Raw genomic sequence first — 14,909 nt, 5'->3', positions numbered from 1 at the left:
ATCTAGATATTTGAGGGAGGCTGTCATTTAAGCAATCCTGGAAAAGGTCTAGCTGTGAGACGCCGCTTGACATCCCAAGAAAGGTGCCTGTTGGCATTTTGAGCCAAAAAGTCTTGTACGGTACATGTAAAATGTATGCATGAAATTGCCAGAAAAGTTTTTGCTAGGTGAACTACTTTTGTTTGTGTCCTGGTAGGATCTAAGGTGTTACCCTTCAGTCATGTCCACTGTCAAACCTGTGTGTCCCTGGCCCTGTGTTCTTACGCAACTCGAGAGTTTTTTGAAAGTCCAGAAGGCAAAAAAAAAAAAAAAAAAAAAAAAGAAAAGGAGGGGTGGGATTTCGTAACTTTGTATGATAGCATATCTCCTTCCTGTGCCTGATAAAGATCATAGTGAGCACACAGTTCCTTACTTTTTGTGTTGAAGTAAAACACACACAAGAAAGTTCAAGTTGGAAAGCTGAAAAAAATCTTAAAAGATTATAGCAGGTTTGCATTTTTCCCCTGTGGGAATGATGGTACCTCAAAACTTTTAAATCTTGCCATGAAAGGCTCGGGAAGATTTTTCTTAAATCACCACTTCTCAATAAATGTTTGTGGCATATGTACATGCATACATACTGGTGCGTCTGCCATCCTCTTGGTTACATTTTCCACTGAAAATTTTTAGTGTTTATTTCTTCCTTTGAGTTGATAGGCCCTATTCCTGCAAATGAAGCCCCAGAAAACATGTGTGTTTTTTCACTGTAGCTCAGTCTGCAGGACTGGGGCCCAGCTTTTTTTTTGGAGGAGGGGAGGTTGTTTTGGTTTTTTTTGTTTTGTTTTGGTTTTTAACTTGTGCTGGCATTAAGGTTGTAAATGTATAAACAGGATGCAATCCAAATTCTCCTTCAAACCTAGACTTGCAGCCACCAGAAGCAACCTATATGTACATGTTGTACTGGCTAGACTACGCTTTAGCCTGGCCGCATCAGTCATTCCTGTCTGTATGTGCCCTATATTGTTTGTAAAAGGAGCAGCATGCACCTCCTCTCAGCTCTTCTGAATTTCTTGACTGAGTCATAACAAATTTGCTTTCACCCCTTCCCAGAAAACTGCCTTATTTTTTTGTAAGGCCCTTGTTGACCTCCTAAAAGCTCATTCATTTCTCTGGTATAACCAGTTTTCCCTCATTCCTCACTTTTTCATACTGATTCTTCTGCATGGTTGCACATATGCACGTTTCTTGTACTGGAAGATTCTCCTCTCCGGCAGAGCCACTGCTTTTACTGCTTTGACAAAGTGCATAGAGCACGCGTTGGTATTACCAGCCTGGCTGGGCATGCAAGTGATGAGGTAGCAACTAACAGCCAAGACAAAGGTTTCTGTGGTGGTCTCTCCAGAAAAGAGCAAGGGGAATGTCTTCATTCTCAGGGATTGCCTTAGAGTATTCTTCATCAGATCTCACCTACCCCAGAAGCAGCATGAGATCCCTGATAGTCCCCCCTCCTTTGCTCCATTGTCTCTCTGCCTACAGTGACTACAGGAGAGGGTCACCAGAGCTCCAGATCCTTTTGTTTTATCTACAGCCACGATTTCATATCTGCTCGTGCATGATCAAAGACAAATGGCTCAAGTGATGTTCCTTGGCCTTGTGTCAGCAGCCACGAAGGAATGCCTTTGCCTATACATCACGCAGTGTCCTTTCCCTACTTGTAGGATCAATGTGTTCATATTGCAGGGGATCTCTATGAAGTTTAAGCTGGACATTAGAGGTCTGGATGCATCTTTGGCAGAAAGCTGGGTTCTCCTGGTGCCTTCAGCTTCCCTGCTACATCACTTGCCAGATCAGTTGTCCTTCAGAGAGATTCTCAGCCACAAATTTTTGGGTTTAAGTCCTGAGGACATACTATTTGCAGAAAAAAATACCTAGCAATTGGAATTAGGTGTTTTGTTCAACCAAGGGTTTTCCTGAAAACTTTTAAGATCTTGAATCCTACCTCTAGAAGGAAAGCCACTTTCTGCCCATACTGTGTATCTGCTCTTTACAAAAACTTTCTCATACAGAAGCCTCTGAGATATAAGCAGAGTTTTCATTAATGCACCAAATTAATTCAGTCATATTTGCACTGTAGCCCTTGGCTCTAGAGAACTTTTGCAAGTAACCTCAAGGACACATCAACATAGTTTTCCCAGCTTTTGTCATCATTTCCTCTTTAGAGTTCCCAAAATTATCATCCCCAAAGGATCTTGCAGTAAAAGTCTAATCACACTTGGCAGACTATGATGTTGGACAAATAGATGGTATTTGGTTTTTATGTCTAACTTACAGCATTATCATTTCCAAACCCAGCTTGCCTAGTTATTTTTTTGAGGATCTCACTCAATCTCCTGTTGGAGGATTTTCTCGTAAGTAATATTGCTCAGTCTGAAAGTGACGGATTCAGTTCCTATTCACCTTCAGAGAAAGAGGTGTAATAATTACTATTTGCTGGTTACTTCCTGAAAGAGAGGTGGTTCGAGGCTTCTTTTAGATCTCAGGAACCTAAGTACTTTTATCTACATATTTTAAAATCAGATACTGTTATTCTAGCATCTGTAATCCCTTTCAGTAAAGGGATTAATTCACATTTCTCAGTCTGCAAGCTGTGTATTTTGACATCACATGTAAGTCTTGTATCAGAAGTATCTTTCCTTCATAGTAGTCCCAAACATTTCCTAGTTTAGAGTCACAGCCCTCTCTTTACCTTTTGAGGAGTGCACAGAGACTTTGGGAGAACTGAACATTAAGGTGCTCAGTTCAGTCAAAAGGGGAACAGCTGAACTGGATGTCTGACTCGCAGAGAATCCTCATCTCAGGCAATTATAAACTCGATGTTATCTTGAAAGTCCTGAATTTTTGTTTCACTCCTCTCCCACTTCTCAGTTTGCCCGCTGCAGAGATGCTTTGTTTCCTTGGGAATGTGCCTTGAGAGACTGAGTGTTTCAGCCCTCTATGCTTTGGAAGACACTTACGCTGCAATCAGCATTCCTGCAGTTAGAGCATGCCAAATATTTCTTCCCCATATCACAGGACATCCTATTCAGGGAATGGCACATAATATCACCATGTTATACAGACAGCAAAGTGGAGCGTGATCTCCTTAACCATGCAAAGTAGTACAGCAGTAGTCACCTCTTGGATCTATTTAGCACGCAGTGACTGAGTTTCACTGATGGACTTCATGAGAGTTTTTCCCTGACAAATTGAATGTTCAGAAAACATTTGTCTGTTTTAAAGCACATTTCACAGCTATGGACAACTAAAGACCAAGATCTTTGCAATAAAAATTGCAAACTGGTCTCTGCCTGTGTTCAGCCACTCTGATTGGGAAAATCTGAGATGTGAATTCTCCCCAAGTCTTTTGTCAGCACTGGAGGTTAAGTCAGGACAGGAGTGGCTTCTGTGGGTGCCCATAAAGCCCACAGAGTTTTGATGTCAGGATCTCATAAGGCTTCCCAAGTGGAAAACTGTGTCTCTATATATAGATCTTCTGTCAATTTGCCAGACCAAATTATTTGCCTGAATCTTAGCTTGTACATCATCACAAGGAAGGCTTAGACAAATATAATCATGCAGTTTTCCTCCTCTTCCTCCAAAAAAATATTTGCTTTACAGCAAGCAACTGTCCCGCAGAAGAGCCTGTAAAGCAAAATAGCTGACATTTGCAGACTGGGGTCCAGTTATGTCCCTATCTGCAATGGTTGTGCCCCTTCCCTTCAGGCTGCAACTTGGAAAACACTAATTTTTCTGTATAAAGTAAACAGAAGTCCTTTGGCAGCTTCTTTGACTTTTCATTCCCCATTCTATTTAGCTGTGTTCAACTACAAGGTAGTTTTTGCGAGGCAAATCTTGACTCTTCCTATGAAGGACCCAGTTTCTTAACAGGATTTAAACACAGCCTGTCATTTCATGGCACCAACCCGAGCCAATTTATCTGCTGCCTTCACATTTCCTGGACCACAGTTTCACCCTTTGTCTTCTGCCAGAGCTAGTTTCACCAGACCTTAGTAACTGGCAGGGGAGGAAAAAAAAATCCAAACAAACAAAAAACCCAAACCTGACAAAAGCAAATAGTTTCCTGTTACTTAATACAAAGCTAAAAGCAATCAAAATCCATAAGGAAAGAGAAGCAATGCAATAGCAGCCAGCAGCGGCGTGGCCTTAGTCTCGCTCCAAGAGGAAACACTTCGAGCAGCTCGTTTCTACCTTTAAGGTGCTTGACTTTTTGTTAGCAGTTATTTGTTAGATAGGTGGGACAGATTCAGGCCCTAAAGACAAACCTCGTATTTTTTTTTCTTTAGGATTAATTGTCTGAAATCGAATTTGACATGGAACCTAAGGTGGTGCCAGACTTTAATCAGCTGGTTCGAGTGAATCTGTAGGTTTTCTTCTGAAGTCTTATGAAATTCAAAGCTCTCCTTTTGAGCCTTCTCATACTTCAGTCATGCTTTTTCATAGGCTGAAGACAAGGTGATTTAATCATCCTAGTCTGTGCCCAGAGGAGCATGTCTCAGTGGAAAGCTGCTTTTGAAAACTTTTGAGGGAGACAAGACAAGGCGTCAAGGTCTGATGAGGCTTTTGTTTGTCGAGAGGATGAGTGGTGTTGGCAATATCCATTTGAAATTCCAGTAATAGGCGAGATTCAAAAGGTTGTGTCACATCTCTACTTGTCCGTCTCAGTAAGCGTTATGATCCAGTGCAGGCATCAAAGCAGGATGTTGCAAAGGGTGAGGCAGTCCTGCAGGTTGAGATTTGACCTTAGGCTGAGCTGATTTTACAGTTCTCAGACTGGATGAGTGTTGCTTCTCTTCTACCCCAGCTTCAAGCCTTTGCCTCCCAACTCCTTCCTCACTCCCTTGTGTTGGATTTAGTAACTACATGATGCCAGGATGCAGCGGTTCGACTAATCCCGAGAAGAGTTGTGACAAATCAGCCAGGCCAGCGGGCAAGATCAGCGCCCCCAGCCAGAGAGGGGACGCAGCCGCCTCTTCGCCGTGCGGCTGACTGTGCGATAGGCTTGGCTTTTGTTCAGCTACAGAGCCCAAGTTTCTCTCCAGGCATTTTAATGTGGTCACTGCCTGCATATTTGGCCACGATATAAATATATATGTTAGACAAGAACTCAAAGGAGAAAAACCTTTTTTTGGAACTGTTTAGGGACACCCATGTTTTCTAGAGGTGCTTCTGTAAGTCATCTCCCCATGCTGCAAGCCTTCCATTACCAGAAATAATATTTGATCAGGTAATGTGCCTCAGGGTGTGCTCTTCAAAGAAGAATGACTTACAGAATTAATCTGTTTCAACCTCCTACCCTGTCCCCTTGAAAATTCCCACACCAAAAATTGCATCTTCCGAACAATTCTGTATCTAAATGTCAACATTTGAGGAACTTGGGTTTTTACTGTCACTGTGGTCTTTTTGTTAATGCAACCATTCACAACTATCATCAACAACATTCACAGGCACCTTAAATTAATGATCAATTTCAGACATCAAGGCATGCCTTGTCTTAGAAATAACAGTCTGAAGGACAAGTTCATCTATAGCAGATATGGGGTGTTTATCTATCCACATAAGTACATCTCTGTTTCTGCTGCTTGTGTAAACTGCTCTAAGTAGGCATGCTATGACTAACATCATACTTCCTCTCTGTTCCTAGGAGAATTTATTTCATCAGACACTTACTGTAAATGAATCACTAAAACTTTTTTTTTTTTTTAATATAAGCACCACAGTATGCTGAAATGCACACACCATGGGCTCAAATCCATTGGCTTCTAGGAAAGCCTACTCTAATTGCTCAGTTCACCAGTCAACATCCTAAATAATGTTCTAATTCAGAATATGCAAGCATGATCAAGGGAGGGAGATGTTCCTTTTTTTCTTCGTGATCTCTTTGTGTTCTCTTCTTTTGACAGTCACAAGCAGTATCACCCGAGCTTGCTCGGTATCACAGCTTGCTCCTGTGCCTGTGGGTGGGAGAAGACAACCTGTGGAGAGTTTGTCAGGGCCAACCTACTACTGTAATACATTTGTATTAAATACTAAACAAATGAAAGTATTTCCTACCTTTTGCCTGGATATTAACTGCTAACTATGTCCTGCAATTAAAAACATCTTCCCTGTGCTACAAGATTGAAATGCAAAGCATGACAGCACTGACTTTCCAATTTAAAACTACGTAAAGCACGAAGCAAGTCTCTCTTTTTCACTTTATAAACTTACCTCAGAACAGCTCAGAGAAATAAAGTAAATGTTTTTCCCTTGAGGAGAGGGCTGATCTTTAAAACCTCATTTTGCATGACTCAGGTGTTTTCTGGTTGTGTCACGCTGTGGGAATCCCCTTCAGTCAGCAGCAGAGGCAATATGAAAATATTAGGAGCGTTTTTTTAATCTTGTGATTTGTTTTTAGCTTTTGAACTGATACTGAAAAGTCGACAAAAAGACTCTTTAACACTGTTTTGAAAGTGTTAAAAAGCAGGCACTTTTATTACAGTGCGCTGGACGCTTGGAGCATTGCTCCTCTAATCGAGTGTGTGCGTGATTCGCACTTCTTGGTATTTATTACATACACCTATTGCATATTCATTTCTTTCTACTGCTTAGTTAATGCATTAAACATAAATTATTTCCAGAACTATTTGATGATTGCACCCCTGCCTTTGCATGTTGGGAATAAGAGCATGGGAAGACAAAGATCTTGATGTCTTCAGCCATTTGTTATGCAATGATGTTTCCAAACACATTGTGGATAGAAGGGAGCTGCTTAGTCCATCAGCTGCTGGGGATCAGAACCTTTTAGTTACTGAAAGTCGCAGTGAGAGCGGAACTTTTTAAAAAAACAAGATGTCTTGCTGAACAGGAGATGCACCTTTACGTGCCTAAACAGCCTTCCATCTACCACCAAAAGGACCCAGTTTGCAGATGAAGGTCCAGATGTTTCCAGCTTTCTCCCACAGTTAGCAGAGCTACCACAGCAAATTTTGCAGGGCGGGGGGGCTTTGCGGCTGAACAGGCCGGTACATTTTTCCTATAAGATTTTGTGTGTGTTAGGCCAATATCAAACAATTCTATTATAATAAATTTCTCTTCCAGGAAGAAGATTAAAAATCATAGCAGCAACCACCATGAGTTGGAAGTAAAGACATAAGAGTTTGAAGAGCCAACTTTCACCAAAGTAAATCTTTAATTCATTTAAGGCTTGCTGAAGTACAGTTCAAATAGGAGTGGGCTTTCTTGTGTGTGTTTAGGGTTTTTTTCCTGTTCTCAGTACATTTGTGTTGTTTCTTGCACGTTAATGACATATCTTGCAAGTGTCTGTTAAGTTCATACTACTCGAAATTTTGATAGAGTAAATAGCATAAACGAATTCCAGTGCCTGTTAAAAATTTTTGGTAATTTACAAACTAGGGGGGAAGGGAGATTCTTATTTTCTGTCTTCTTCCTTTTTTTTGGTTTCTTAACATAGTTAGCCATGGTTCTTTACGCAAGATGCCTAGAAGAGTAATGGAGGAACACAGAGAAGGTGGTTGACTTCCCTCTTGGACCACTGTGGTCTTGAGATGGTTCACCTACTGATCACCACCTGATGCGTGAGGTATCCCTGAGTCTTGCAATGGATGCATTTCACCTCTTTCTAAGTGTTATTTTTGGAGAAATTCCTTATCTCTTGTGGATTTTTTTTTTCCTCCCCCCACCCAAGATTCTGTGCTGGAGAATTTGCTGCAGGAAAATTATTGCCTTGATATTCATTAGCTATCTTCTTATTGGGGAGTTGTTTTCAGTTTTACAAGGGTGAACACAAGCATTTGCCTGTAATAACTGGCAAGGCTGGGATTTTAGAGTAGTAAATTGTTTGTGTTTGCGAAATACACCTAAAACTACTTACTGTATCAACCTATTGCTGTTTTGTGCTGTAAGAATATCCTTTTTTTCTATACATAAGACTTCTCAGTGATTTTTCCTTGAAGAGCCTGTAACTTGCAGGAATAGATGGAGCTATTTCTCATCTGAAATGTATTTCCTTCTACCTTCACTTGTTACCTTTCACTTCCTCATGCTGACAGCTTTTAGTGAGGGAAGGGCACCAGCAAGAAAAAATAACTTATCCCTTACTTTCTGATTTGATATGAACTTTGCTTTTTGCTCCCTAAGCTCAAAGAAAACAAAACAATATCCCTAATTATCTTTCAGCTCCTGCAGATTCTACAGATTTCTTGGGTTAATATTTTTTTCTTTTGGAGCTGATTGATAGGATCAGACATTGCATTGACTCCAGTTCTCTCTTCTCTCCATCTTCATTAAAGCACTATTTATTCTCAGTTCTCTCATTTATCTCTTCAGCTCTCCTTAAGCTGCCACATTTAAGAAGTCATCCCTCATCCGCTGATGGTGAAAACCACATATTTCATTAACTTCTTCTTTTTTTTTTTTGTGAAGGTACAACTAGTCATTTTGACTTTCTTCTTAACAGCCTGTTAGACTCTAAGAGTGATTTCTTGGGGTTTGACTTAACAAGAGGCTCAAAGTAAGAGAGCGATCAGCTGGAGCTGATCCAGCTGATCAAAAGCCTGCAAAGTTTTCTGTCTGGTTTGGCAAAGGGAAGACATGGAAGAAGATCAGTTATGGGATTTCTCTAATGATTACAGTAAACACGTGTCTTTCAGTGCAAAGGTAGAGGGGAAACCCCGCTTCAGAATTCATGTTTTGGGTTCTTCTTTAATATACCTAAGTTTCTTCTCTACCAAAATCTCATTAATGCAGGAATTAGAGCCGCCACCAAAATTAATCTGCCTTCTGAACATGCTGCTTTGTTATTTAAGTTTCACAGTTAGAAATTACCAATGGCTTTCCCTGATACCAGCTTGGCTACCTGTCGCCTGAAATGCTCCACTAGTCATGCTGACAGTGTCTGCCCAGAATTCCTCCAGTGGCTTCAGACATCATTGTTAAAGGATCTCTGTCCCAGCATGGGCCTGGCACTGGGGAAATCCCAAAGCGAAGTTGTGGAGCAGAGAGTTTCAGTAGAACAGCCCTGCCTGAGTGAGCGAGTTGAGTCACTCTTCCCAGAAGTGTTCAAAAAGAGGTCAGACATGTTAAGTGCAGAGAAAATGGGCTCAATCTATAATTGAATGACTTTAATCTCTACAATCCCCTTCTAGCCCATCTTATTTTAACAGTCCACTAATCAATCAACCAGTTGGCTTTTCAGCATTTGCTTTTTTTTTTCCCCTCCTTCATTTATACCCCTTCCTAGCTATTATCATTTGTGTCAGCGTTAAGACTTTGACCGAGATTCTGGCCCGTTTTATTACTGTACCTCCCTGCAAAAGGAAGAAAGCTTGCGAGTGATAAGAGCAGGCCATCCAGGAGAAAGGGAGGAATCTCTCTTTCGATTGAGGAAGAGATGAACTATAGCGAAATCAAGTGATTCATCCAAGCTTACTTGGAAACCAAAGCTGCCCAGCCCTTACGTAGTGCTCTGAACGCAAAATACTCTTGCTGTACTTGCCTGCTTTCCTTTTGGCTGACATCTGATGGCAGTGTGTAAACTTTACTCAGCAAGCCTTCAGGCAGCCAAATATCATCTTTATTAATATTAGTCAAACATGTTTTAAGTACACTAACTGTATGGTTTCCCGTGTTGGCAGTCCTGCCAGTCATAGTTCTGCCGACTGCCCAATTTTCCATTAATAAAACACGGTTTTTCTCTGGAGTGAGTAAGAGAGAGAATTTTGACTTTGCCCAGGAGACATATGAAATACTCCTCTGCTTTATGGTGCTGTAAGGAGCCATTAAAGGAGGGATTTGTTTTTACAAACTGGGGACCTGGTGCCTGACCCCAGCAGAGGGGAAGGACTGAGAGACATCAGACTGTGAATCCTTAATGTAAAACAAAGTCTCTTCAAACTAATCCCAGAATGCAAACTGATTGCTGTATTTAAAAAGTTAAGCTAGGAGGAAGGGTAGCCAAAGGGCCAGGAATCCATATTTTAAATCGATAAAGGGAAGGGGGTTGTTAGAATGAGATGAATGAGATATGTAAACTGAGGCAGGTGTCAGCCAGTCTGTAAACCCTGCAGTACCAACCAGTGGGGAGCAGGGGAGGCAATTTGTGGCCAGGATTCGGGACGAGATATAAACAGGGGCTTTTTGCCCTATTCTGTGTGCTTACTATTAGGTAGGACACCCGGTTTTGCAAAATTGTTAATAAAATATGCTTTGCTGATAGATCCCGCCTGACTCTATTGGCAAGATGATCGTTTCCTACAGTGCTTTTAACTAAAGCAGCATCGAAGCTCTTAAAAGCAATAGGCCCCTGCCTAGTGAATTATTTAAAAACCATCGGTCTATTAGAACAGCAATAATTTGGGAGGAATGCTGCCCCGCCCTCCCCCGGCATCGCCTCCAGATTTTCTAATCGCAACACCGTGCCATCAACAGCATTCAGCCGAAGGTATGCGGTCAGGCGCAACCGCGGGCTGGTGTCACGTCGAGGTGCAGCCAGAGAAAGCCGGGGAGCTCCAACCACCCAGCGGCACGATTCTTCCCACATCGACCGCACGCCACGAACGCTCCCGCCGCGCTGCGCGGCCGCACCGCAGCGGCGGCGGCTGCGCCGGCGGGACGCTGCTGCCCGCGGCAGCGCTGCAGGCGGGGCCGCGGGCGGGCTCTGCCTCCCTGCGGGCGGGGCCGGAGCCGGGGCGCTGGAGCCTCCCCGCTCCGCTCCCCGCCGGCAGCCGCAGCGGGGGTCGGGCTGCGGGTGTGAAGGCGGCCGCGCCAGGCTCGCCCGCCGCCGGCCCCGCTCCTCGGGGACCGGCGAGCTGCCTCTGCGGCGAGCGGGGCCGGGCGGCGGGGCGCTGCCAGCCGGGCCATGCCGTGTCGGGCGCCGCTCCTCTCCCTCTTCCTTCTCTTCCTCCTCCTCCTCCTCCTCCTGGGCTCGGTCCGGGCCTGGGGCACAGGTGGGTGCGGCGGGGCGCGGGGCTCGCTGCGGTCGTGCCCGGCGGCGCGGGGCTGGCGGCTTGTGCCCGGCCTGCGCCTCCCTGCGCGCCGCTTCCCCGGCGGCTTCCGGCCCGGGAGGCAGCGGAAGCCTGTGCGGCGCGGGCTGGGGCCGGCCGGGACGGGGCTGGCGGGGCAGCGCGGCCGCGCCGCTCGGCCCGGCCCCGGGAGCGGCCCCGGCGGGCGCCCGAGCCGCAGCTGCGGCGGGCGGTGGCAGCGGGGAGAGCGGGGCTGGGGCGGATTTCACCGGGAGGAAGAGTCCTGGTTTCTCATTAGTGTGTGTTAATATATATTAATATAATGTTTATAAATACGTAAAGGGTGAGTGTCACGAGGATGGAGCCGGGCTCTTCTCAGTGACAGCCAATGGTAGGACAAGGGGCAATGGGTATAAACAGGAACACAGGAGGTTCCATTTACATTTGAGAAGAAACTTCTCAGTGAGGGTGACGGAACACTGGAACAGGCTGCCCAGGGAGGTTGTGGAGTCTCCTCTGGAGACATTCAAAACCCGCCTGGACGCCTTCCTGTGTAACCTCATCTAGGTGTTCCTGCTCTGGCAGGGGGATTGGACTAGATGACCTTTTGAGGTCCCTTCCAATCCCTAACATTGTGTGATTCTCCTGCCGACACCAGGGTTGCTGCTCCCAAAACATCTGCCGTCATCTGGGCTGCCACTGGCCGCGTCCCGGGCCGAGGCTGGTTCTGCAGCCAGCTGCCAGGCACCGGGCAGCGCGCCCCAAACTGGGGGCCTGTCAGACAGTAGATAGATAGATAGATGATAGATAGATAGATCTATGCCTGTCAGACAGTAGATAAAACTGGCACAGGGTCTGCCTTGAGCGGGGTTCAGACAGTATAAGTTTCTGATATGTCTGTACTTTGTGATGTGACACCCATTCATCAAATGTCCTTGAGCCTTCTCTGTTTAATTTTAGGTTTAGGTAGGATTGGATTTAGACTTCTCCCATTATGGCAAGGCGTTTAGATTGAGGTTGGCTCTTCAGGTTGGCTCTGAGCTATAGCACATGAATATAATGCTGGTTTCAGTATGAATCCCAGCAGGTGTGGAAGAGCTGCTGTGATGTCTTGGATACAGTCTGCATGGTCCTTATTCAGGCACACGGGGAGCCTCCATGAGTTCAGCACATCCACCGTCATGTTTCCTCGTGTTCACCAAGGCCTGGCTGGCCAGCCTGTAACTGGTGAGCCCCATGGGGCTCTCTGGCTGTTTGGGAGCAGCTGCCGTCCCAGGCCTGCAGTCTGTGGCTGGAATCAGGACTCCAAATGCCCATGGGTGGGTTGAGGTGAGCTGGGGGAGCTGCTGCAGTTGAGTGTTGCCCAGTTCCATCCCATCAGCAGCAGCCGTTTGGTACACTAGAACAGCAAAAGTCCATCTAATGCCAGCCCCCCCCGCCAACTTCTTTTTTGCCATTTGGCAAAATGATGTGTTCTCAGGCTGATGCAGGGGAGAGGATCAGAAATCGTGCAGGAACGGAGGCTGTGGAACCAATGGCTAGGCCAGGCTGAGCTGCTTTCACTCGCTGTAACTTGCGGCTTCACACTCTGCTGTGTGAAAGCTTTGACTTGTGGCTTGAAGACTCAGGAAGTCTCTGCACCAGGAAAAAACAATCTGAGCGTCCGTTTGACATGCTTTAGAAGAACCGGTTCAGCGAGACCACCTTCCAGAGAGGGAGAAAGCACGGGCTGTTTCTGCCTTTCCCTGGCTGAGGCAGTTTGGGTTTTTCTAGGACAGTTGTTCGTGCAGGTGCTTTTTTCAGAAGTGTGCATTTTGTTACTTTAGGTCATACAAACTAACGATTGTTACAGAGTTCAGTGTGTGATTTCAGAAATTTAACTAACTTCCCTTGTGAAGTTGAGATATCTTACTGAAATACAAAGGTGTTCTTTTGGTGTGCAATGGAAACAGTTCCTCAGCACAGTAGTAAGTGCCTTGTGGTGCACAGCACCTTGATGCTCAACTACAGAGCCATAGATTTGATTTTTTTTTTTTTTCAGTGTTTTGAACTGGTAGGGGAAATGATCTGTTTCTGAATGCTGCTATAAACCAAAATAATCAGTGTGCAGTCTTGAGGAGGTGACCGAGCTGCCTTCGTCCTTCATTGCTTTTTCTTTTTTTATTTTTTTTAAGAAAAAAAAATGGTAGTGTTTGTGTTGTGTTTTGTTCTGACAGCTTTATTTATTTTTTAAAATTAGTTTGTATCCAGCGTCTGAGTGCACAGATTGCTGATGGTGTGAGATACGTTGCCACGTGCCAGACCAATAGTGAGAGTGCAAGACAGAATCTGTGTGACTGGAAAGTGAAAACTCTTGTTGAATGAAGAAAAGGTTACTTGGTGGCCTTAAGAGCACTACTCAGAAGTGGAGGCTAAGAAACTAGTAATGTAACTGCTTTGAGAGCTTAGCTAGTTATTTTGTATTTTGCACTTACGGTTTAATGGAACTTCTATGAAGACGTGTTGTCTCTTTCCTGTACGTGAAGGATGTTACGAGCCTGTTCTGAAAGAGCGCTGTCAGCATCAGTGTGCTGTCTGGTGCCGTGTAACAAAATCAGATGTAGAAATCAAAAAGAAAAAAACTTTTCAACATTATCCTCATGTTCCCAGAGAAGGTTGGGGCCAGAATTTAGCTTAAGTGTTCGATCTTCTGATCTTATTTATGTAAAAATAAACAAAGTGTATCTTGGGAGATGATTGTTTTAAGAATAGAAACTGAGAATCTTATCACTTGGGATATCGTGTTACGTCGTGGCTGTCTTTGAGCTTGGGGCCTGTCGACCCAGTATGTTTGATGGCGTAAGGGGGTCACCACAAAGACCAAGAAGTGTAGAAGGAAAACCTTTCACCCTCTCAGGGCCGGCAGACAGCGCAGCCATTGCCCAGCAAGGCTGTGCGGGCTCCATCCCTGGAGGTTCTGGGCCTGCCTGGAGAAAGGCCTGAGCTGCCTGGTCTGACGCCAGAGCTGGGCCTGCCGGGGGTGGGGGGTTGGACTGGAAGGCTCCCGAGGGCCCTTCCCGGGTTATAAGTGGGAGGCCTTTCTGGTTTTAAAGGCATTCGGTAACTGCGTTTTCCTGTCGTCGTCACTTCAGCCTACTTGTGGTAGTCTCATTCTTTTGGCAATCCCAATTCCTCGCCACTGGTCTCCTTGTCTTTCGGTGGCTGTCGGTTCTCCAGCCTGCTGTTTTGCCGTGTTTGCTAGCTAGCATCTCCCACCAGCTGCTCCCCCACTTCTCACCTGATTTTCTTTACTACCCGCAGCCCTTGGTTCTCTGCCTTTTGCTCGGCTGCCCTCCCTCCCTCCACTTGCTTTTTCTCCCTGTCTGTCCCCAGCTGGGTGTCCGGCCTTTGGCAGTGCTCCAGTCCCCATAGACGGCTTCCTCCTCCCCACTGCGTGGGCCAGCAGGGAAGCGGTTCTTCTCCTGTACTGTCTCAGAGACACAACCCTTTGCTCTCCTCTTCCACGTTGCTTGCCTCCTGACAAGCTGCTCAAAACCGCTTGCAGTCTTTGTTCACCTCCGGGAGTTCGTAACGTCACCGAATTTGGATGGACATTCCTATTGGCAGAAGGCACACCTCCAACAGAGGTTTCTGCCCTTTTTCACGTTGTGAAATCAGTTTCAAAACTGACAAAACTTCAGGCTTGCAAGTGGAAGGGTGCATTAGTATGTGTTTGTTAATGTTCAAGTACGAGAAGGTGCGCTTTTTTTTTTTTTTTTTTTTCCCCCCAACCTGTTGCCTGGAAAATTTCAGTGAAGTGACCTCGGCATTTTCAAACAAGTTAGCAGGAGGCAGGTGGTATGTGTGCTGAAAATGTGTGCCGAGTTGTTAACGCAGTAAAATATGAGATGCAGGCAGTTGGAAATAGATAAG

At 45.1% G+C, this 14,909-nt stretch overlaps 1 protein-coding gene across 1 annotated transcript in view; it reads left to right on the top strand.

The window, feature by feature from the left end:
- The first annotated feature begins 10,723 nt into the window (after nucleotides 1-10,723).
- The window catches only part of IFNGR2 (interferon gamma receptor 2), a 13,233-nt gene continuing 9,047 nt past the window's right edge, over nucleotides 10,724-14,909 (top strand). The window contains exon 1 of the mRNA XM_065650894.1: nucleotides 10,724-10,982. Coding sequence (XP_065506966.1) covers nucleotides 10,895-10,982 — 88 coding nt within the window. The 5' untranslated portion in view covers nucleotides 10,724-10,894. The remainder of the gene's footprint in view (nucleotides 10,983-14,909) is intronic.

The sequence above is a fragment of the Caloenas nicobarica genome, chromosome 1 (genome assembly GCF_036013445.1).
Source record: "Caloenas nicobarica isolate bCalNic1 chromosome 1, bCalNic1.hap1, whole genome shotgun sequence".
In the NCBI taxonomy this organism is placed as follows: domain Eukaryota; kingdom Metazoa; phylum Chordata; class Aves; order Columbiformes; family Columbidae; genus Caloenas; species Caloenas nicobarica.
Note: the sequence above shows the minus strand (reverse complement) of the source record. Positions and strands in the feature narration are given on the sequence as shown.